This window comes from Prunus persica, chromosome G3 (genome assembly GCF_000346465.2).
Source record: "Prunus persica cultivar Lovell chromosome G3, Prunus_persica_NCBIv2, whole genome shotgun sequence".
Taxonomy (NCBI): Eukaryota; Viridiplantae; Streptophyta; class Magnoliopsida; order Rosales; family Rosaceae; genus Prunus; species Prunus persica.
The window spans coordinates 22,285,308-22,307,581 of record NC_034011.1 but is presented as its reverse complement, the minus strand read 5'-3'; the positions used below and the strand labels follow the sequence as shown (position 1 = coordinate 22,307,581).

At 37.9% G+C, this 22,274-nt stretch overlaps 2 protein-coding genes across 2 annotated transcripts; both read left to right on the top strand.

Annotated features, from left to right (window-relative positions):
* On the top strand, window positions 3,900–4,767 carry LOC109948174. The gene is made up of 2 exons (XM_020560265.1): window positions 3,900–4,299; window positions 4,407–4,767. The coding sequence occupies exons 1-2, from the start codon at window positions 4,031–4,033 to the stop codon at window positions 4,465–4,467; spliced, it is 330 nt and encodes a 109-aa protein (XP_020415854.1). The 5' UTR covers window positions 3,900–4,030; the 3' UTR covers window positions 4,468–4,767.
* LOC18783386 (histone-lysine N-methyltransferase ATXR3) lies at window positions 8,443–20,983 on the top strand. The gene is made up of 20 exons (XM_020560698.1): window positions 8,443–8,991; window positions 9,184–11,630; window positions 11,826–11,882; window positions 12,156–13,337; window positions 13,559–13,932; window positions 14,019–14,576; window positions 14,737–14,837; window positions 15,010–16,066; window positions 16,210–16,281; window positions 16,527–16,637; window positions 16,715–16,815; window positions 17,342–17,441; window positions 17,536–17,631; window positions 17,774–17,941; window positions 18,037–18,162; window positions 18,300–18,353; window positions 18,830–19,077; window positions 19,170–19,278; window positions 19,373–19,675; window positions 20,497–20,983. Exons 2-20 carry the CDS (start codon window positions 9,311–9,313, stop codon window positions 20,671–20,673), a joined length of 7,314 nt encoding a protein of 2,437 aa, XP_020416287.1. The 5' UTR covers window positions 8,443–8,991; window positions 9,184–9,310; the 3' UTR covers window positions 20,674–20,983.

Sequence of the window (22,274 nt, the reverse complement as noted above, 5' to 3'; positions counted from 1 at the left end):
ACTAGAGAGAGACTATATATCCCTAATTATCCATACATAAGTATGGTATATATACACAATAGGAACTTTCAGATTGATAATAAAATGACAGAATGCATTGATAATTAGTTGCACGTATGATGAATATTGTATACTTCTACATTTCTCTTGAAATATCCGGAACAATTAATTACTAATTAAATTAAATGTATATGAACTAATATAGAGTGATGGGGAGGTCAACATAATATATATTGTCATATTAACTATTTTTCCTCTAGTGATATTTTTCTACACTTCTTGAAAGATGTATCAAATTCGAATGTGTTATGTCTAGATTCAAATTAAAAAATTTAAATGTCTGTGTGAGTTAGTTAATGAAAATTGATCATATCAGAACATATGAGATAAGGTAAAGCTATACGCATCGTAAATCATTGATATTATTAATTAACACCGTTAAAAAACCAAGTCAACCTATTTGAATATTCCAAATTGCGATGTTCTTTCCTTCTCTTTTTTTTTTACTCAATTACCAGTACTCAAACTACAAGAATCTAGCACTTCAATTCTCATAGAAGGAGCTCAGCTAAGGCTAGCTCCAAGCAAATTTGGCATATTGCTAATTACTTAGCACCTCTCATTATCTAAGAGACTAGCAATTGTGGGAGGTGTTGAAGAGAGTAAAGGGTAGGTTAAAGAAGCTGTCTTCGCCGGCCAGTGTTTTGTCGAATTTGCACTCATGCAGTATGATTTAAGACAAAACCACAACACTAATTTAATCAGCATGGATTTGCCCTTGAGTTTTGTGATGGTTACCTATCCTTTGCACTTGGTTTCTTGTGCCACGTGAAGCCACAGGAAAAGACAAATTAGACCTCTTCCCACGAGGACAAATGTGGTCATCTCACAAACATGTCAGTTCCCTATGGGGTTAAGGACCATGGAATATTGGCACATAAAAACCTTTGTGGATTGTTTGTTTGATTATTTTAAAAGGGAAGAGAAAAAAAAAAAAAAAAGAATTCTTACTCAATCATTGTTTTGAGTAAACGAAGCTGCACCAGGGGAAGGTGCAACAATTTAAACAGGCTTTATATATATATATATATATATATATATATATAGAATGAAATAGGTTAATTTGTCTTTTGCAGTGTTTGCATGGAGACGGAAATCCTAGAAAATACTAAAAAAAATGGATAAACTAGCCATCTCCACTCGGGTCGTTTTTCATGCGGTTGTATAAAGTCAATACATGAGATGAGACTTCAGTTAACTAAGTGTTGTGTTGAAGTACAGAGTAATTTCATTTATCTTAGTAGAGATATAGTTCCCGGCTTCTTATGTTATTAGACTATAAATTAAGACTAAAATTTAGGTCAAAACTCTTCCGTGAATATATATAAAGTGTTAATTTCCAAATTAAAAAGTTCAATTCCGTAAAAAGATTGGCATAATTTGCTCATTTATTTGATATCAACATCTCAAAGACTGGAAACAGCCAAAGTATATATATATATATATAGAGTATGTATTATTGGCTCTGACCTTTATATTATTGCATTTCGAAGAAAATCAAAAGGCTGTAAGAAAAGTACAAAAAAGAGAAAAAGTAGTTATTTCAATTCTGATTTGAAGCATCATATATATGATTCATGAATGTCATGACATATACATATTTTTCTCCGGAATAATTTGTTACTGAAAAGTTGTAGCTTTTGCTTTGTTTGCCTAGCCTGCTGCACATGAGAGACATGTCACTCTCACTTTACTTAGACAATCCGAAAAAATATCTAGTGATTTAGATTTTGCATTCCTTCACAAGAGAAAAGGAAATTGTCTTCTGTGTAATGTACGGTGCTCAAGCCTTGTCATTTCCATGAATACCTTTTTGCACAATCTAGCTACTGTACAGTTACTCATGCAACCGAAATCCTGTGTTTGAATCTTCCCTTTCTTAATATTGCTTAAGTAAAAGATAATTAAGCCTTTTAGTTTAAACTAAGTGGGAGTTAGCTGAATTTGTGGATAATCTCTAGCTGGGGGAGCTTCATTATATAATCTTGATCTTATGGAGGTTAATTATATTTCTTCCCCAATCCCATCCAAACATAAGAGAGCCATGAAGAAAAACAAGACCGAGAACTCTCGAACTCTATTTTGTTTCTAGTGGAGCAATTGAAGGTGGTGGAAATGTATGTGTGCCCTGAAAGACAATTCAGTAGGGTAAGACAGCATTTTATGCCACGTCAAAACAACAACCAGGAAAATTTGCTCGCTTGATTTGAAATATAAAATGATCTATAAGCATTGTAGATTTCACCCAAACTTTAGTCCTGACATCAATCAATCAAATTTTTTCAATGTTTGTCTGATACCAACAAACTTCAAAAGCCACAGAGTTATGATTTGATATGTTATGGACTTAGTTTATTGGTTAATCCAACTGAGGTGACTAAGGCTTGAGAAATATCACTACCTAATATAGTATTAATAAATAAGTAAATATATGTGTTTTTTGTTTTTTGGGATCAAAGTTTGGAAGGAGAGTTGTGATTGAGGATTGAACCTTATACTATTTATCTGTGAATAAATGTTCTTACTATTAAGTTATGAACTCGTTAGTAACATTATGTGTTGGCTTGACGGTTACACTGAACACAAGTACGCTTATTAGCGCTAAACGATCCATCTCCTATTGAAGCTCCAGCCCGTGCAGCCAGCACCATTGTAGGATGAGCCCATTGGGACAAACCCTATTTCTGGGTTGTGTTTGTTTTTGTTATGCCCCAAGTCAAAACATGAAACAGGCCATGGCCAAAACTCGGCTCAAAGTTTCTATTGGAGAAAAAGAGAAAAGCCCAAGTTCTTTTATCTTTTTTTCCCTAAGATAAGATAGGATTACTTTCGTTTTCATTTTCACCGGGGGTTTGATTGTGGTTTGGAAGAAGATCTTTGATTGATGTGATGATTAGTAAAAACGATAAACCTTCCCTATAAGTGTAACATTTTGTGGTGGAGAAGTGTCGGTATTTCCCTACTAGTGCGGGTGCGGCCTCTTTTAAATTGTTTTATTTTCTTTTTATATTTTCTTTTTATGGTGGGATTTATAATCTAGATTCTTCTTCTTCCACCTCTATGTTCGGCCTTAAATTGTGACAGTACATATGAAGACCCTGGCCAGCTACTCAGTGGACCAACAAGAATTCAATGTGCATAATGGGGCCTAACAACAATTTAATATTTTGTGATTTGAGTTAGGTGGTCGCAAGAATTTTGATTCTTGTGGAGTTCCCTGGATTAGGAAAATATCATTATAAAATAAAGTATTTTGGTTCTCAGATTAGTGGTGTTTGAGTCACTTTATTCTAATAATATTGTAAGTAGTTCAAATCTCAAAGATGAGGCAGAATCTAGGGAAAAAGAAAAAAGGACCATTCATGTCATGTAGGCATGGGAAAAAATAAAGGTGAGACTGGAGATTCATGAAGGTGTATTAAATTGCAAGGGGTTTGTAGTTATCTGCATTCGAGATTCCTCATATCGCTTGTATAAAAAGAGAATGAACGTATATTTAATCAAATATGGAGAAAGAGAACAAATAAAACAATAATTCTTGTGAATATAATATGTAACTTTACTTTGTGGGATATTATTTGGCTAAGATCCGATAATATTTGGATAATGGATAATGGATAATTAACGAGAAACTCTTAACCTGCCAAATTATGGATCCATAGGAAACTAAATAGGGCAAAACAAAACTTCCATTTTAATTACAAAACGTTGATTAGGATTAATTAGATTACAGATTAACATAAAAGAAAAGAAGACACTCCACGTCAGCGTCATAAATCCTAACTTATCCCTATAAATAGATGCCTAACTAAAAGTTAAAACCTACCAAAAGCAACAAACCTTCGTTCTCACGTTAATTCTACTTACACCAAACCAAACCAAACCATAAGCTATAGCTAGCACATAGTTTTTTTTTTTTTATTGTGGAGAAGATATACAGACCAGATCAAACCAAAGCAGCAGATCAACCATGAAGTTCCTGTTGGAGTTGGGGTCGTGTTACCGTTCGTCGTCGTCGTCGAAGCAAACTCAAGATCATGAGATGATCAGAAGCCGTGTGAGAAGATCGAAGTCTGCAGAGTCTGCTCAACAATGGAGGCCAGCTCTTGTTGCAATCTCAGAGGATGGGGTTGCTTCTGGTCACGAGGGTAAGGCTCAGTCTGAGAAGATATCGTCCAAGAAAGGACGTAAGGCCAAGGCTCGAAGCCTCAGTTGCACTAATCACGACGAGTTCTCCGGGTAATTATTATAATTTATTTATTGTAATTAATTGGTTTTCAGTTTAATTTCTTGTTGGTTTTTTTATTTATAATATTTTTGTGTGTGGAAATTTTGTGTAATTTCAGGGGAAACAATGTGCCTGTGTTCGTACCTGCAGCGTTTGCAGCAACCTCCTTCATGTTCTGATGAGTTTGCGGCAACCCCCTTCATGAACATATACAGAGTCCGGATCAGTTTTACTTTTACTGTTTTTTTTAATGTTTTCTTTTGTTGTAATTATTATGGAAGTTAGAGGATGGTATTTTATTTGGTTTAGAACAGTTTGGAATTTTCATATATTGTGCAGAATTTGAGAACTAGCTTATACGTACAGACTGAGATTAACTCCTCTCCCTTTTTATTTTTCTCTTTTTCTCTTGTTTCTTTTGGTGTTGGGAAACTGTATTTTCTTAATTGAATTATTAAGAAGTCTCTCTGCATTTAACATCAACGCATTTACACGTATTTAAAAAAAAAAATTAACCATTGGAGATTGGATTAATCTAATGGGTTTTGATAACTCCGCGTCATTATAATTGTATTAGACTGAAACGTACTCGGGATCCAGATCTGGGTTATGCTTATGCCAAAGCTGTATATCAGTTCCAAGATATAAAATAAACCTTGATATATATATCAAGCAATTACTGGAATGCAGTTTTTCTAAGTTGCTGTGCATTTGTGGTTTGGGCCCTGTTTGTTTCTTTGTGTTATTTTGGAATTGCTTTTTGTTTTCCAGTAGGACTTGTTTCCAGTCTTTGCCTTTTGGTTTAAGTTAGAGAGCTAAATAGCAATATATTGGAAAGTGAAGCACTCAATTTGTACTGGCCTCTTTAACCAAGTATTGATCAAATGTGTCTTTGAAAATGGTTGGTGCCTTGGTGTCTTTTCTTTCCTCTGAGATCTACTCCTAATCCTTCCGGCAAAATCATGCTCAGTTTTTTTTACTATGTTCAGCAAATGGATCGATCCGAATTGTATGGTGCATTAGTTCTTGCTTGGGTACAAATTTTACCATAACCATTAGCCATAGAAAGTAGTTAACTTTGAAAAAACAGAAACAGCTTTGAACCCAGGAACGAACGCGCATGGACTTGTTTGGGAGTCTGAAGGTCGTGGCGGCATGAATGCAGCACCAAACTTGAATAAGAAGAAAAAGTAAGAAGGGAGACATGTTGTGATAGTGGGGTTTCGGGTGATGAGTGTGAAGTAGAAGAGGAAGTCTTGGGGGGAGATAGAAGAAGTGGAAACGTTGAAAAACATTGTAGTTGGGATAAAATCTTGAGTCTATAAACACAATAAGGACTTGTTGATAAAACTGTGTGTAATGCCTTTGATGTGAGGGTTAACTACAAAGATTTGTGAAGGCAATGAAAACGAAACGTACTGATACTACGAAATCAACGGCAGGCATTTGAATGCCACGGAAATCAACACAAAAATAAGACAAAGGCTGAGTCTCGCGAGAGTCCCACATCGAGAATATAGAGACATCTGTACGAGTTTACATAGCTCAGCATGTGAAGAGAGGGCACGACCTTACTTGGACAGGATCTGTTCTATAGGATCGTACCTCTGTATCCTTGATTTCTAAGGAGACAGGAATCCCAACTTGGTTGATGAATCAAGACCGTACAATCAGAGCGTGATTAACAGCTTCTGGTTCACCAGATAGCCGTAGAGGATCGTTCTCAGCTGGGTGACTGGCTGGGGTGGTTGTATCGGTTGTCTGACAGGTTCGCCTCTTCTTTTTTGGTCTGGGCAATCCCTGCGTTTTTGTCAAAGGAAATTGCCAGTCAGTTGATTTAGAAGGGTAGAACTTGAAAGTTCCCTAATTATGAAATTGAAGACCATGGTCTCCCCTAGTGTCCATTGTCAGCATACAACCAAACTAAAAGGCTTTCAATCAGCTTGATTTGATGTGGTGTGGTAATATAAGCTTTTTGTCTGTGTTTTCCTTCTGGACTTAACCAGATTGTTGGAGAGACTTTGGGCTTGGGCAAGAATTCAAACTTCATTTTTGATACAGAATATTCTTGGATATAATTTAGTCAATATCGACTTTAGAGCATCTTCAATGTTTAGGTGTAAAGTACGGAATGTAAAGTCACTTTCACATCCTCAATTGCATTTTCAATGGATATATATATATATTATGTTTATACAAACTATTCAATATTAATCTAAAATAAATTACGAAAGAGGAGGATTCGAACTCGGGTATAAAGTGAAGATCCGACTTGGATAGCTCATGTCTGCCATTTCCAATGAATATAAACACATTTTTAGGGCAATTAAAAGATGTACATTTAACCACAAGGTATGGTGCAGTTGACAAACTGCTACTTTTAGCTAGCAGACTATCTAGTGCCTAACTGTCAGTTATTCAAAATCAATTATAAACACTTTGTGGTTAGGGACAAGCCAAACCTCGAGCGGGAATTTATCCAATACATTTGGTTTTTGATGTGGAAAATATCAATTTAATCTCAACCATTCCATTAAAAATAACAATTTGAAATCTTCTCAATTACGGCTGTTGATTTGCTCAAATAAATGATCTCCAAGTGTACTATATAGCTAGAAATCATTGAGAGAGAGAGAGAGGAGAGAGAGAACAATCTCCTCCACGTGCAGTACATAATCATTGCAGAAGTAAAACATTGTAAGTATGAGATCATTCTCTTCTCTTCTCTTTTTTCTAGAGCTATAATGATTTATCTTTATCCTTCACCAAAGCCTTTGTAACCGTAAAAACAGTGCATCTTGGTTTTTTTTTAATCATCATCCCCAATAGAGAAGCGGTTTCGAACAATGAGTTAAAACGCCTAGATTGAAATCCTCAACACACCTCCTCAACATCTCAATCTCCAAAGCCCACGCTAGTTGACCCAAATTAAAAACTAAAAATAAAATTTTGCGGAACTAGTTGTAGTCAGAGAGCCTAGTTAAATTTGTTGGGCTTCAATTGAGTCCAAATCCAAACTTGAACACTTTGACCAATTCCAGGAATTTTGGACACACGACCATTTTAATATAAAGTCGTAGGTGGATTTGATCTGAGTATCTCAAAGCCTCAAAACCACGATGACTTTGGGACTCCCTCCGCCTGCATATTTTGCATCTGCAAAGCAAACCCTTCTCCCTCCCCTCCTAAATTATTTCGCTCAAGTTGAGTTGAGCGCCAAAACCATGTTTACCAAAATAACCCTCCCTTATTTTCTATAATTTCTATCATCACAAGGACCCCATCATCAACTCAAAATGACAATTACACCCTTCACCTCTACTACTACACCAAAAATACCTTATACAAGGTGGGGCCCAGCACTAATTTAAAGTAGTAATCAGCACAAATCAATACAATGATTTTTTGATTTTTTTAAAAAAAATTACAATGATTTAAAAGTAATTTTGTGATATATATGAGAAGGTGATTCTCTTCTCACAATTCCTTTAACATATTTGAATAAAGTACTAACAAGTTTATTTGCACTTTTTTATTTATTTACGAATATTGATTTTTTTCTTCTACTTTTAAAATAAGTCTCAAATCCAAATCCTTTTTATTATTATTAAATTTAAAAAACTAAGTCAATGTATAGGAAATTAACCACATCTCAAATTTGTGAATGCTAGTTAGTCCATATCTTTGATATGTATTGGTTGGGGCGGATTGTTATGATTGTGATGCACAAAAGATCTTCGTTTCGTTCATAAATTTGTTATGTTTGTTGTGAGGCTAATGATGTTGATAAGTATGCATTGTCAGTAATTTTTATATGTTTAGTTTGAAGAACCATTTGATTTTTAATTATAATATATTGCTTAAGTTTATTTTTTTTTCCAATAAAATTGCCGTATTTAAAACAAAACAAAGTCCACTTCTCAATATATGTGTATTTGGAGTCGGTATGCAAATGACATATATGAAATTTATTTAACATTGTTTTATATTGTATGAATTTTTAGTTATTATTATTATTATTTTTAGTATAAGTGATAATTTAAGATGTTATGAGGTTGAAATCTGACATCTCAAATCTGCAAATCAAAACTTTTCCACCAAACTAAAACCTATTGCCATTTATTATTTATTTTTGAATAGGTGGAGTGGAGCCATAATTCACCATTGTATGTAAGTCATAATGCAAGTGGAGCTCTTATTCTGGTGAAACTATTGGAGGCGGTTAAATTTTTTATTTTAAATTTATTTTATGAAACTGGAGTCGGTTAAACTGAAGGCCGGTCTCTTAAGTTATAGTAACTAGTTAACGAATCTGTTTCTACGTAGACCAAGACCCCAAGGATATTCTGGTAATTTTCTCAACGTACCCCCATGACTCACAATCGTAACACAACCCCAAAGGGCAAAGATCGGAAATAAGAAAAGAAAAAAAAGAAAAAAAAAAAAATATAACAACACGGAGGTTTCGTCTTTCAGACCAACAAGAACAGCAACAACAAGAGAGAGAGGAACCAACAGATAGACACACAAACTCTGAAAGAGAGAGAGAGAGATTTTCTCAGAGAGAGATTCATCTTGGAGCTTTCAATTCTCGCTGTTTATCGATCTGTCGTCGTCAAGTCTCTCTTTTTCACACGTTGTTTCGCTTCGCCAGCTAGATTTTTCGGGCCGATCTATTCACTCAGCTCGTCAAAATTTTCTGGGTAACTCGTAATTTTCCTCCCTGCGATTTCAATTATCTTTTTTAACTTCATGGGTTAGGGTTTTGATTTTCGAAGCTTATTGAATTCGAGGTTTTTATGCTTCATTTTTCAGTATTTATGCATGCGTGTATTTGACATTGAAACCCTACATTGGGTTTGTATTGATTTGTTTGTTGAATTTGTGGAAAATAGGGTTTTCAATTGAAGCGAGGATTCGACAGAGGAAGACAGTTGAAGCGAATTGCAGTATGAGCATCGAGAGCCCCGGGGAAGGGGACAATTAGGGTTTTGGGATTCTGAGAATAGGGTTGGGATTTCCATGGGCGATGGAGGCGTCGCATGCATGCCTTTGCAGCATAATATCATGGACAGGTTTCCAATTCAGGACAAGACTACGCTTTGCGGAGGCAAGACTGCTAACAATGGCTTCAATTCCAAGCCGGTTAAGAAGAAGAAGATAGTGAAGGTAATGAAGCCCAAGAAGAAAGTCGTCAAGAAGCCCGGGTTTTCTAAGAACGTAGAATCTGAAGGAAGCGAATTGGGATTGGATAAAGGTGGTAACTGTGTTTCAAAAGAAGCTGAGAATGGTGAAAATGCTGAGGAAAAGAAGGAGGAAGTGGAAGAGGGTGAATTGGGGACTTTGAAGTGGCCCAAAGTGGAAGTGGAGAATGGTGAATTCGTGCCAGAGAAATCGAGAAGAATTGAGATTGAGAAGGGAGAGATTGTTGGTGAGAAATGGAGGAGAAGTGAGGTGGAGAAAGGAGAGTCCTTTTCTGGGAAATGGCGAAGAGGGGACATAGAAAAAGGAGAGATAGTTCCGGAGAGGACCAGAAAAGGGGAAGCTGAATTCGGGTCGTGGAGACCACCCAAGGATGAAATTGAGAAAGGTGAGTTCATTCCAGATAGATGGCAGAAAGGGGAAGTGGCCAGAGATGACTACGTTCACAGTAAAATGCGTAGGTATGATATGGGTAAGGACAAAGGCTGGAAATTTGAGCGTGAGAGGACGCCACCTTCTGGGAAGTATTCAAACGATGATGCTTTTAGAAGGAAAGAATTTAATAGAAGTGGAAGTCAGCAGAGCAAGAGTACGGCCAGGTGGGAGACTGGTTCAGAGAGGAATATAAGGATCAGTTCAAAAATTGTTGATGAGGACGGAGTGTACAAAAATGAGTACAGCAATGGTAAGTACTACCCCAGGGAGTACCCTCCTGTTAATCGGTTAAAAAGGTATGGTACCGATTCAAGTATCAGTGAGCGCAAGCACTATGGAGACTATGGGGATTATCCAGGTGCAAAAAGTCGCAGGGTTTCTGATGACACCAATCGCTCTGCCCACCCTGAGCATTATTCACGCCGTTCTGTGGAGAGGTCTTATCGGAATCCTTCTTCGTCAAGAGTTGCAGCAGACAAGTACCCCTCCAGGCATTATGAATCTACTTTGTCTTCCAGAGTGGTTTATGACAGGCATGGGAGAAGTCCAGGTCATTCTGAGCGGTCCCCACGTGACCGGGTCCGGTATTATGATCACCGGGATAGGAGTCCAATGCGCCGGGAAAGATCTCCATATGTCCATGAGAGGTCCCCATATGGTCGTGAGAAATCACCATATGGTCGTGAGAAATCGCCATATGGTCGTGAGAGATCACCGTATGGACGTGAGAGATCACCATATGGTCGTGAGAGATCTCCACTTGGCCAGGAAAGATCTCCATATGATAGGAGTCGTCAGTATGATCATAGAAACCGCAGTCTGTCTCCACAAGATCGACCTCGATTCCATGACCGCAGGGATCACTCTCCAAACTATTTGGAGCGGTCCCCACATGATCGGAGTAGGCCTAATAATCATCGAGAGACAAGTCGGAAAAGTGGAGCAACTGAAAGGCGGAGCTCCCATTATGGTAAGAGAGGGCAAGAAGATAAGCTGGTGCAGAAGGATCCCAGTGGAAAAGACTCATATTCATCCGCTAAAGAATCTCAAGATAGAAGCACTGTGCCTGACATTAATGGATCTGTGGAGACAAATGCCAACTGTGAATCTCTCAAAGAAGAGCCGTCTCAAATTCCAAGTGTAAATTGCAAAGAAACTTCTCAAATCAGTGTAGCCCCTCCTGAAGAGCTGCCTTCTATGGAAGAAGATATGGATATATGTGACACGCCACCACATGTCCCAGTGGTTACGGATTCATCCACAGGGAAATGGTTTTACCTCGATTATTATGGTGTGGAATGTGGGCCTTCAAAGTTATGTGAACTTAAAACACTTGTTGAAGAAGGAGCTCTGATGTCTGATCACATGGTCAAGCACTCAGATAGTGATAGGTGGGTAACTGTTGAAAATGCAGTTTCACCACTGGTAACTGTAAATTTCCCATCCATTGTATCAGACTCTATAACTCGACTAGTAAGCCCTCCAGAAGCTTCTGGTAATCTATTGGCAGATACTGGAGATGCTGGGCAATATGATACTCAGAGTGGAAAGGAGGCAGCAATCACTTTGCTGCCGCCAGGATTCTGTGCAGACGTTGGTATAACTGCTTCTGAGCCTTTAAAAGATCTCCACATTGAAGAAAGGGTTGGAGCCCTGATGGAGGGTTTAACAGTTATTCCTGGCAGGGAGCTTGAAGCTGTTGGAGGTATGTTTCATCTAATTATTATTGTTATTATTATTTTTAAAACCTTTAATTGATATTTTCTTTTCCGGTTTCACTTTTAATTGATATTTGATAAATTGTGTTTTGTTGTCACATGTTATACTCTTATGTCATTTATATTTTTGTGTGGAGATTTCTTCGTTTTTGTCATGTTTTTAAGTTTTTGTCGTTTTGCAGAGGTTTTGCAAATGTCATTTGAACATGCACAACGAGAAGGATGGGGAAACACAGAAGGTACATATTGGTTCCTCAAGTTTTATTTTCGAATAATTGTTTGCTTGCTTGATTCAGCCTCTTCTTTTTGTTGATTTTTGAATCAGCTCTGACTCCTTAGAATGTGAGAGTTAAATAGAACATCAAGTTTATGTTCTGACGAAGTAGAATGTGAAATCTAAATAGGACGTGAAACTGATGTAATTGTATTTGGAACATAATATTTACAGCCTCAGAGTTGAAAAGATTATGAGAAATACAAGTGTTAACTTACACATCTCTTGGAATTTACAGGCTTCACTCAAGGTCATGATGGTGAACAGTACGATCAGAAAACCGAGGAACCAGGATATTCTGACAATAAAATAAAAGAAGCTGCAGAAATCAGGTTGACTGCACCCTCTGACAAGGACTCTGGTTTTTCTTGTGGTGATTCTGGTGACTGGTTCTCTGGTCGATGGTCATGCAAGGGTGGTGATTGGAAGAGGAATGATGAAGCTTCACAAGAGAGGTCTTCTAGGAAGAAACTTGTTGTCAATGATGGTTTCCCATTATGCCAGATGCCGAAGTCTGGGTATGAAGACCCTCGATGGCATAGAAAAGATGAATTGTATTATCCTTCACAGAGCAGAAGGCTTGATCTACCTAGTTGGGCTTTTTCATGTCCAGATGAGATGAGTGATTGTAGTGGTGTGAGCAGAACGACTCAAATTAAGACTACTGTCATAAAAGGAGTAAAAGGAACTATGCTTCCAGTAGTCAGGATAAATGCATGTGTTGTTAAAGACCATGGTTCATTTGTTTCTGAGCCTCGCATGAAAGTTCGGGGAATGGAGAGGTATACGTCAAGGTCTGCTCGGTCATATTCTGCAGGCAGTGATGGGAAGAGATCATCGGGAGAAGGTGATTCTCAGTTGAAACCAGTTAGTGACCGAGGTTCACAAGGCTCTTTGAAATGCATTACCTCCATTAACATCAGCAAAGACCGTGTTTGCACAGTTGATGACTTGCAATTGCATTTGGGTGACTGGTACTACCTTGATGGTGCTGGGCATGAACGAGGACCTTCATCATTTTCTGAGCTACAGGTCTTGGTTGATCAAGGAGTGATTCTAAATCATAGCAGTGTTTTCCGGAAATTTGATAAAGTCTGGGTTCCAGTTAGTTCTGCCGCAGAGACTTCTGAAGCTACTGATATGAATCAGCAGGAGAAGAACATAACATCTAGTGATACTTCAGGGCTAGCTCCTTCACAATCTCAAAGTGCTGTATTTGACGAATCAAACACAAAGTTGAGTTGGTTCCACAACCTGCACCCTCAGTTCATTGGCTATACCTGTGGAAAGCTTCATGAATTGGTGATGAAATCTTACAAAAGCCGGGAGTTTGCTGCCGCCATAAATGATGTTTTAGACCCATGGCTTAATGCAAAGCAGCCCAAAAAAGAGTTGGAGAAGCACATGTACTGGAAAGCAGGTATGATCTGGTCAATTTGAATCTCCATTAGCCCTCATTTGTTTTCAGCTCAATTTTTTTTTTCAGGACATTATGCGATATTTTATTTATTTATCTTTTAAATCATATTTTGGTGCTCTGCTCATCATTTTCCCATGTCATATCTATACATATGATGTGTTTGATTTCCTTTCACCTTGAACTTTGGTGTCCGTCATTAATCTATTTGGGGGTTACTGCAGATGTACATGCACGTATTGCCAAAAGAGCAAGGTTGCTGGTTGATGAAAGTGAAGAAGAATATGACATGGGAGAGGACTTGCAAACCGTAGCAAAGGATGAATCTACATTTGAGGATTTATGTGGTGATACTTCTTTCAACAAAGAAGAGAGTGTGAGTTATGGCTCAGAGATGGGAAGCTGGGGTTTATTGGATGGGCAAGTGCTGGCACGAGTCTTCCATTTCTTGAGACTAGACATGAAATCTCTTGCCCTTGCTTCTTTAACCTGTAAGCACTGGAGAGCTGCCGTCAGGTTTTACAAGGATATTTCCAGACAGCTTGACATGTCATCCTTGGGCCCTAGGTGCACTGATTCCATGATTGTGAACATTATGGTAGGTTTTACTATTTTTTGGCACCTACAGAAAAGTAGGAAATTTATTTACGTCCTCTTAAGTTTAATCTAATTGTTTGGTTGCAGAGTGGTTATGGAAAAGAAAAGATTAATTCTATGGTTCTAATTGGTTGCACCAACATCACTCCCCACACACTTGAAGAGATTCTTGGTGCACTTCCTTGTTTATCTACCGTAGATATCAGAGGCTGCAACCAGCTTGGCGAGTTGGTCAGTAAATTTCAGAATCTAAACTGGATCAAGACTCGAAGTTCACATGGTACAAAGATATTTGAGGAATCCCATTCGAAACTAAGGAGTCTGAAACACATCACCGAAAAATCTTCATCTGTTTCCAAAAGTAAGGTTCTAGGTAATGATATGGATGATTTTAGTGAACTGAAAGAGTACTTTGATAGTGTGGATAAGAGGGAGACGGCAAATCAATCATTCCGGGGAAGTTTGTACAAACGTTCAAAACTGTTTGATGCTAGACGGTCCTCATCCATTCTATCTAGGGATGCTCGCATGAGGCGATTATCCATTAAGAAATCCGAACATGGTTACAAGAAGATGGAGGAATTTGTTGCTTCAAGTCTGAAGGATATTATGAAAGAGAATACCTTTGATTTTTTTGTCCCCAAGGTACTGGTTGCCATTTGCCTCCTTTATTTTCGTATTTGAGATGCTTTTTTTGGTAGTTTTTTCCTTTCTTTGTTTTCTTTTTTTATTTGTGTTCGTCATTTTCTTATATATTATAATATAAATGTGTTCTGAAACTTTGTTGTTACGTTTTCTTTACCAGGTTGCAGAAATTCAGGATAGAATGAGAAATGGTCATTACATTCGCCGAGGATTGAGTTCTGTCAAGGAAGATATCAGTCGAATGTGCAGGGATGCAATAAAGTAAGTTCTTTTTCATTTTTGGCTTGTATGGGTAATCCTTGATCATGTATAATAATCAGAACCTTTTTCTAGTACCAATGTGAACCTCTCTCTCTCTCTCTCTCTCTCTCTCTCTCTCTCTCTCTCTCTCTCTCTCTCTCTCCACCTCTCTTACATTGTTCATTGTGTGCAGAGCAAAGAATCGGGGTGATGCTGGAGACATGAATCACGTTATAACATTATTCATTCAACTTGCCACGCGTTTAGAAGGTGCTTCTAAGTCGTCTCATGAAAGAGATGAGTTGATCAAGTCATGGGAAGATGATAAGTTTTCAGGGTTCTCTTCTGCCTCCAAGTATAAAAAGAAGCTGAATAAAGTAGCAACTGAAAAGAAGTATTCGAATAGGAGTAATGGTACTTCCTTTTTGAATGGTGGTCTGGATTATGGAGAATATGCATCTGATCGAGAAATCAGAAGGCGTTTATCCAGATTGAATAAAAAATCTATGGATTCAGAAAGTGAAACCTCTGATGATCTTGACAGGTCTTCTGGAGGTAGCAAGAGCAATAGTGAGAGTACTGCCTCAGATACAGAAAGTGACTTGGAATTGAGGTCACAAAGTCAAACTGGGCAGTCAAGAGCAGATGGAAGCTTTACATCTGATGAGGGTTTTGATTCTATGACTGATGATCGTGAGTGGGGTGCTCGCATGACAAAATCAAGCTTGGTTCCTCCTGTTACGAGGAAATATGAAGTAATTGAGGAATATGTTATTGTATCCAATGAGGAGGATGTGAGGCGGAAAATGCAGGTTTCTTTACCAGATGACTATGTTGAGAAGTTTAATTCTCAGAAGAATGGAATTGAGGAGGCTGATATGGAGCTCCCTGAAGTAAAGGATTACAAGCCAAGGAAAATGCTTGGAGATGAAGTTATAGAGCAAGAAGTTTACGGAATTGATCCCTATAGTCACAACCTTTTACTGGATTCCATGCCAGAGGAGTTGGATTGGCCTCTTTCGGAGAAGCATTTGTTTATCGAAGATGTGCTCCTCTGCACATTGAATAAGCAAGTTAGGCAGTACACTGGGAGTGGAAATACGCCTATGATATATCCTCTGCGCCCTGTTGTTGAAGAAATCCTTAATGCTGCTGAGGAGAATGGTGATGTGCGAACTATGAAAATGTGTCAAGGTATATTGAAAGCCATAGACAGTCGACGTGATGACAAATATGTTGCTTATAGAAAGGTAAATCCATATCATCAATTTATTGTAGTAAGTTAACCTTTTGCTATTCCCTCTTTCCCCCTTTCTTTTTTCATGTGTTATTTGCTGCATTTCACCCAAGACATTAGGATGTTGACTATTTGATGTTCTTTAATTGTTGTCAGGGGCTTGGTGTCGTTTGTAACAAAGAAGGTGGTTTTGGAGAAGAAGATTTTGTTGTGGAATTTTTGGGGGAGGTATGGTTGCATATTTGTTTATGGAGTTGGTTTCTCAGTCGTTTAATCATTTTAAGGGGAGGCTTGTCGACAATCACATGTTCATTATCATTGTGCCTTATTTCATACCCTCCTTACTGAAATTTTTTTCTTTTAAAGGCGATAACATGGATATACAGATTATAATCCCTCATGAAAAGTAGTGTGTATATATATATATTGTTACTGCATTTTCGGTAATGAGATTCCTAATTACTATGCTTCAGGTTTATCCTGTTTGGAAGTGGTTTGAGAAGCAAGACGGGATTCGATCTTTGCAGAAAAATAATAAAGATCCAGCTCCTGAATTTTACAACATTTATCTCGAGAGGCCCAAGGTGCTGTTCACTTGCACAATTTCATATGTAGTTTTATTTTCTTTGTGGACATCTGATCATTCATAATTATTTTGCAGGGTGACGCCGATGGGTATGATTTAGTTGTTGTGGATGCTATGCATAAAGCAAACTATGCAAGTAGAATTTGTCACTCGTGCCGACCTAATTGTGAAGCAAAGTAAGTTATGTTGTTCTCTTGCCAGGTTGAAATTCACCTTGCATACTTTGACATATAAATTATCACATCCCTGTGAACCATTGCGCTTCTTGTAGTTGACAGTTTTTTGTTGTAGTTTGTTTGCACTTAAGATGTGAAGAGCACTTCATGTTTTTGTGTAAGAACATGGCTTTTTCTGAAAATTTATTTCCTGAGTATTCAATTCTGGATAACACAGGCTTAAATGAATCTGTTTGATCTTTGTTGCTGGAATTTGAATGACTGTATCAACACTTAATAAAAGACAGGTTCCTTTTATTTATTTATTGTTTATGCTTAGCGCTGCCATAAGAAGTGCGAGAGTTAAATATGGCTTGATTCTGTGTTATGAAGGCTTCTTTTGCTGATAACAAAAAGGCCTCTTTTGGTCTTATATTGGACAGAAGTACTTGTAGTAATTAATTTCTTGCTTTAGAATTGCAAGATTTTAGTTTAGTTTTAACTTTTCCTGCTAGTTCTATAAACATCTAGTGTTTGTTGAATACAGAGTTACTGCTGTAGATGGTCGTTACCAGATTGGAATCTACACTGTACGAGGAATTCAATATGGGGAGGAGATCACGTTCGACTACAATTCTGTTACAGAGGTATGCCTCTTTTGCCTATGGGTCTCATTTACACTAGATTGCAATGTACATGACTAAGTGTGTAACAATTGGTGCCAATCTATTTTTTTGACAGAGTAAGGAAGAATACGAAGCATCAGTTTGTTTGTGTGGCAGCCAAGTTTGCCGGGGAAGCTACTTGAATTTGACAGGCGAAGGAGCTTTTCAAAAGGTAGTAGAAAATAATTGCTGTACTAGTCTTAGAGGCTTAGGTTCCTCTTGAGGGGAGCCATTGAAGTGTTGTTGGTATTCTTCTCTTTTATCTTTTAAAGTCATTTTAATTTTTATTAACTGGAGTGTTGTGCATTCACCAGGTGCTGAAGGACTGGCATGGAATTCTTGATCGTCATCAGTTAATGTTGGAAGCTTGCGAGTCCAATTCAGTATCTGAGGAGGATTATCTTGACTTGGGAAGGGCTGGTTTAGGCAGTTGTTTGCTGGGTGGGTTGCCAGATTGGGTGATTGCATATTCGGCTCGCTTGGTATGTGACCTTCCTGCTTCCACAATTTTTTCGTTTTTGGTAATTTTTGAAATCAACTATCATGTACTCTCCTGTCACTTTCATTTTGGTTGAAGGTGAGGTTTATAAATTTTGAAAGAACAAAGCTTCCTGAGGAGATTTTAAAGCATAATTTGGAAGAAAAAAGGAAGTATTTTTCAGATATTTGTCTTGAGGTTGAGAAGAGTGATGCTGAGGTTCAGGTGAGTGTTGTTTACTAATCTCTGTTTCTCTCTGTGTGTGTGTGTGTGTGTGTGTGTGTGTGTGTGTGTGTGTGTGTGTAGGTGTTATCATGCCTGCCTGGGTGCTCCCTTGCTTATTATTTCTTTTTGCATGACAGGCTGAGGGTGTGTACAACCAAAGGCTTCAGAATTTGGCTGTTACTCTTGATAAGGTGATTGCCTTTTTCCAATTCGTAAAGGAGCTTGTCATCCTTTTGTTTCTTTTATCACTTTGTTAAATACTTATTAAAGTAATTTAGTGTATACCTTTTGTACTGAGAGTTGTGCTCAAGCACATTGTCATGATATAATGACACTGGTATAGGCTGTTATGGGTGGGATTTGCTATACTGCTTGTAGGAAAGTTGCATGATATGAAGATTTTTAACTTGGCCAGCTTGCAATTCCTATCGCTAAAAATCACATCTCATGTTTTGAACCCAAACTGATACACACATTTGATTATTGTCAATTGAATTCTTTGTTAGGATTTCTTTTTGTTAATTCTCAAATTTCACCTTTAACGTTTTGTGTTGGGAAACTAATTACCTTATGAGGCTTAGTGGGTAGGTCCTTATTCTCTGTCATAACTAAAAGGTCAAAATTCTTGATTCTGTTGCATTAAGAAGATCTGTTATGATATCTACAGGTGAGATATGTTATGCGATGCGTTTTTGGCAACCCAAAGAATGCTCCACCTCCACTGGAGAGGTTGAGTCCTGAAGCAGCTGTTTCCTTTCTATGGAAGGGAGAAGGATCACTTGTTCAGGAGCTTCTTCAGAGCATGGCCCCTCATGTGGAGGAGCACTTGCTTAATGATCTCAAAACCAAGATGCTTGCTCATGATCCATCAAGTTCGGATGACATATGGAATGAACTTAAAAAATCTTTACTTTGGTGAGTGGCACATACTTGTGTTATTTTTTTCATGCTTTCTTTTGACTTTGTAAACAATGCCAACTTTATGGAGTTCATTGTTTATTCGGAAGGTTGAGAGATGAGGTGCGGAATCTCCCCTGTACATACAAGTCTCGGCACGATGCTGCTGCTGACTTGATCCATATTTATGCTTACACAAGGTGCTTCATTAGAATACGGGTACGTCTTCTTAATGAGATCCTCTAGAAAAAATTTCTAGTTGATTTATGATTCTGCTAATTTGAATCTGAAGCATGCTTCATTTTACTTACAGGAATACAAAACAGTAACTTCGCCACCAGTATACATTAGTCCACTTGACCTAGGCCCCAAGTACACTGATAAACTGGGATCGAGTTTTCAGGAGTATTGCAAGACGTATGGGGAGAATTATTGTTTAGGGCAGCTGATTTTTTGGTATAACCAGACAAGTGCAGAGCCAGATTGTAGCCTGGCTAGAGCAAGTAGGGGCTGCTTGTCATTACCTGACTTCGGTTCCTTTTATGCGAAGGTTCAGAAACCTTCACGGCAGCGTGTTTATGGCCCAAGGACTGTGAAATTTATGCTTACGAGGATGGTGAGTTACAGTTTTTTGTTTTTCTTTCTGGTGCCTTTAGGTTCTTCAAAGTATTATGTGTTGCACTCTTAACAGAGTTTGTGAGTCCTTTGTGTCCGGCTTTTTACATGCCATTTTCTCTCGAAATGAATACCATATTTCTAGCCATATTCTCTTGTCAGAAGAAATGCTTCAGATGAATTTGTTTGTATAAATGTTTTCTAGAGGTTGGTTTACATCAGAAATCCAAATTATAGAGAGAAAAAGAGAGCTCGGCATGATCTTTAGTAGATTTGGAGAAAGCTATGATAATATGGCGAGCCTTTGGAAAGATGAGAGCAACAAATAGAGATAAATTAAGCTGATAAAGGGTACGTGTGATGCAGATGTGACGAACTGTAGGAGAGACTTGTGGTTTTCCAGTTAGTAAAGGCTTACATTAGGGATCAAGACCTACTTTATCTTTTTGCGTGGATAATAGATGAACTGGAAAGACGGAATCAGGGGAAGTTTTCATGGTTTATGTTATTTACAGAAGATATTGCTTCGATTGATAAGGTTTTAAGCCACAAATTGATCAGTTGACTCAATTGTATACCAGATGCCTCAATAAAAATTTGGACATAAAATAAACACGTTGTTTGCTGTTGCGTAGTTGCTGCGTTGTGCAATTCTTTTATTTTGAAATGGAAACGCAAAGTTCCCAGAGACGATGGATTTGAAGGAGTCAATTGACTTTTGTGATGTTTGAGACAAACACTCTCTTTGCTTGTCGGTTGAGCTTCTTGTTTTATTATTTTTGGAGCTTATGACTCATATATTTCAATGTTTTCCTTCTCCAGGAGAAGCAGCCCCAGAGACCTTGGCCCAAGGATCGAATATGGTGTTTCAATAGTTCTCCGAAAGTTTTTGGCAGTCCGATGCTAGATGCCGTTGTGAATAATTCTCAGTTGGACAGGGAAATGGTGCACTGGTTGAAGCACAGACCTGCGATATATCAGGCTATGTGGGATCGGTGAAGCAAGCTTTGGCAAGCGTCAGGAACCAGCAGTGGGATTAGTGGCTAACTCGTTAATTGTTTCGGAATGATTTTTCGATTTTATTTTTACAGCTGCCCCCTTTAATGTGGGGGAGTTGGGTAATCATTCCAAAACATGATTCCTTCCGCTGCTTTCTCATTCTTGTGTACAGTTCATCATCTTTGTAATTTGTAATTCATTATGTAGCCAGTAGAACATTTGTATTTTTTTTCTTCTCCCTCTTCTAATTTTAGAAAGAAATGAAAGGAAAAAAGAGAGTAGTCCATGGCATTAGCTTGTCTTTAATTTCTGTTAGTCCAATTTGACTTTCAGGAATTTTATCCCCTAATATGAGAGGCCTGTAATTATCAACCACATTTTTTTTTTTCAAAATAATGTTGGGGCCTATGCATATAATCCAATGGTTGTGCGGTTTGTGAAGCAAACTTTGCATCTCCATTTCTGATATCAACCTAGAAATTCACAAGAAAGCCTTCTCATGCTGGCCTTGATTTATTTATAAATAAATATTAAATTCTCAAGGTTTTAACTTTAACTGGGGGAAGGGGCGGAGGGAAAACTAACGTGTGAGCGTTTACACAGTCTGAGCAATGTCTATGTATGCAGAAAAAGGGGATAGTGACAAGTTGAATAATAATGGAGTTTGGACCTTTGTCATGATAACTTAAGGTCTGAGGTGTGCAAAGCAAATACTTAAAAAGAAACTCTTGCTCTCCACGTCAAAATTGTTTTATTCATTTATGTTAAAAATCTTATATCTAATCAGAGTTAAATAAAGCATGGTGAATGAATCACAAGTAATTAAGTTGTTATGCATTTGTTAATTTGCCAAATTAGGATGCAATGCAAAGGGCAGAGAGATCAAAGTGTGAGGTGTTGTGGAATAATATATGAGATGTGGAAAATGACATATTTTGGAAATTAGAAGGGCATTGTGATTATTAAGGGAGAGGGGAATCGAGCATAAGATCTCGGGTGTAGGGAGATAAACACTCTTAACTAATTGAGCAACAAACTCCTTGCAATCTAGATGATGAAATTATATGGTTTGCTTTGCTTGAGTAATTGAGAGGCAATTTTGTAAATTCGGGGGGTGTCTAATGGAACAGTACTAGACTAGTAGTACATATATAGGTAGGTCTGTGGCAAGTCTGAGAAAAGACACGCCTATCATCATCGTCCTTCCTTCTCCCCCGCACTGCAGTCATCAGAAAAATGTCTGGGTAGTCTGAAACTCCCAAATTACCCCTTTCTTTTTGCCTCCAAAATCTACAAACATATGCCCTCTTTGGGGGGCTGGCTCTCTCCCTTCCCTCGCAAGAAATGTGATCCCATGTTGCCCAAATGCGAATGCGAAAGTGTGTGCACTGAAATTGAAAAAAGACAAAAAAAAAAAAAAAAAAACCGACAAAGAATGCGGAGAGGCAGCGACACCTGTACCCCCGTGGTGCGCCGTGCTGTGTACGGACCCTGACATCACAGCCGCCTTAATGCTACGATCGCCAATCCCCGAGCCCCACGTGTCCCTTCCCTAACGTCCCTGACACTATTTACATACTCATATACTATGATATATATCC

What these genes read in the sequence shown, in the direction of transcription:
- LOC18783386 (XM_020560698.1), top strand. Translation starts at nt 9,311, where the DNA reads ATGGGCGATGGAGGCGTCGCATGCATGCCTTTGCAGCATAATATCATG. An exon ending in AGGATGGGGAAACACAGAAG is followed by an intron (nt 11,883 to 12,155) that starts GTACATATTGGT and finishes TGGAATTTACAG; the next exon opens with GCTTCACTCAAGGTCATGAT. An exon ending in TTTATCTCGAGAGGCCCAAG is followed by an intron (nt 16,638 to 16,714) that starts GTGCTGTTCACT and finishes ATTATTTTGCAG; the next exon opens with GGTGACGCCGATGGGTATGA.
- LOC109948174 (XM_020560265.1), top strand. Translation starts at nt 4,031, where the DNA reads ATGAAGTTCCTGTTGGAGTTGGGGTCGTGTTACCGTTCGTCGTCGTCG. An exon ending in AATCACGACGAGTTCTCCGG is followed by an intron (nt 4,300 to 4,406) that starts GTAATTATTATA and finishes GTGTAATTTCAG; the next exon opens with GGGAAACAATGTGCCTGTGT.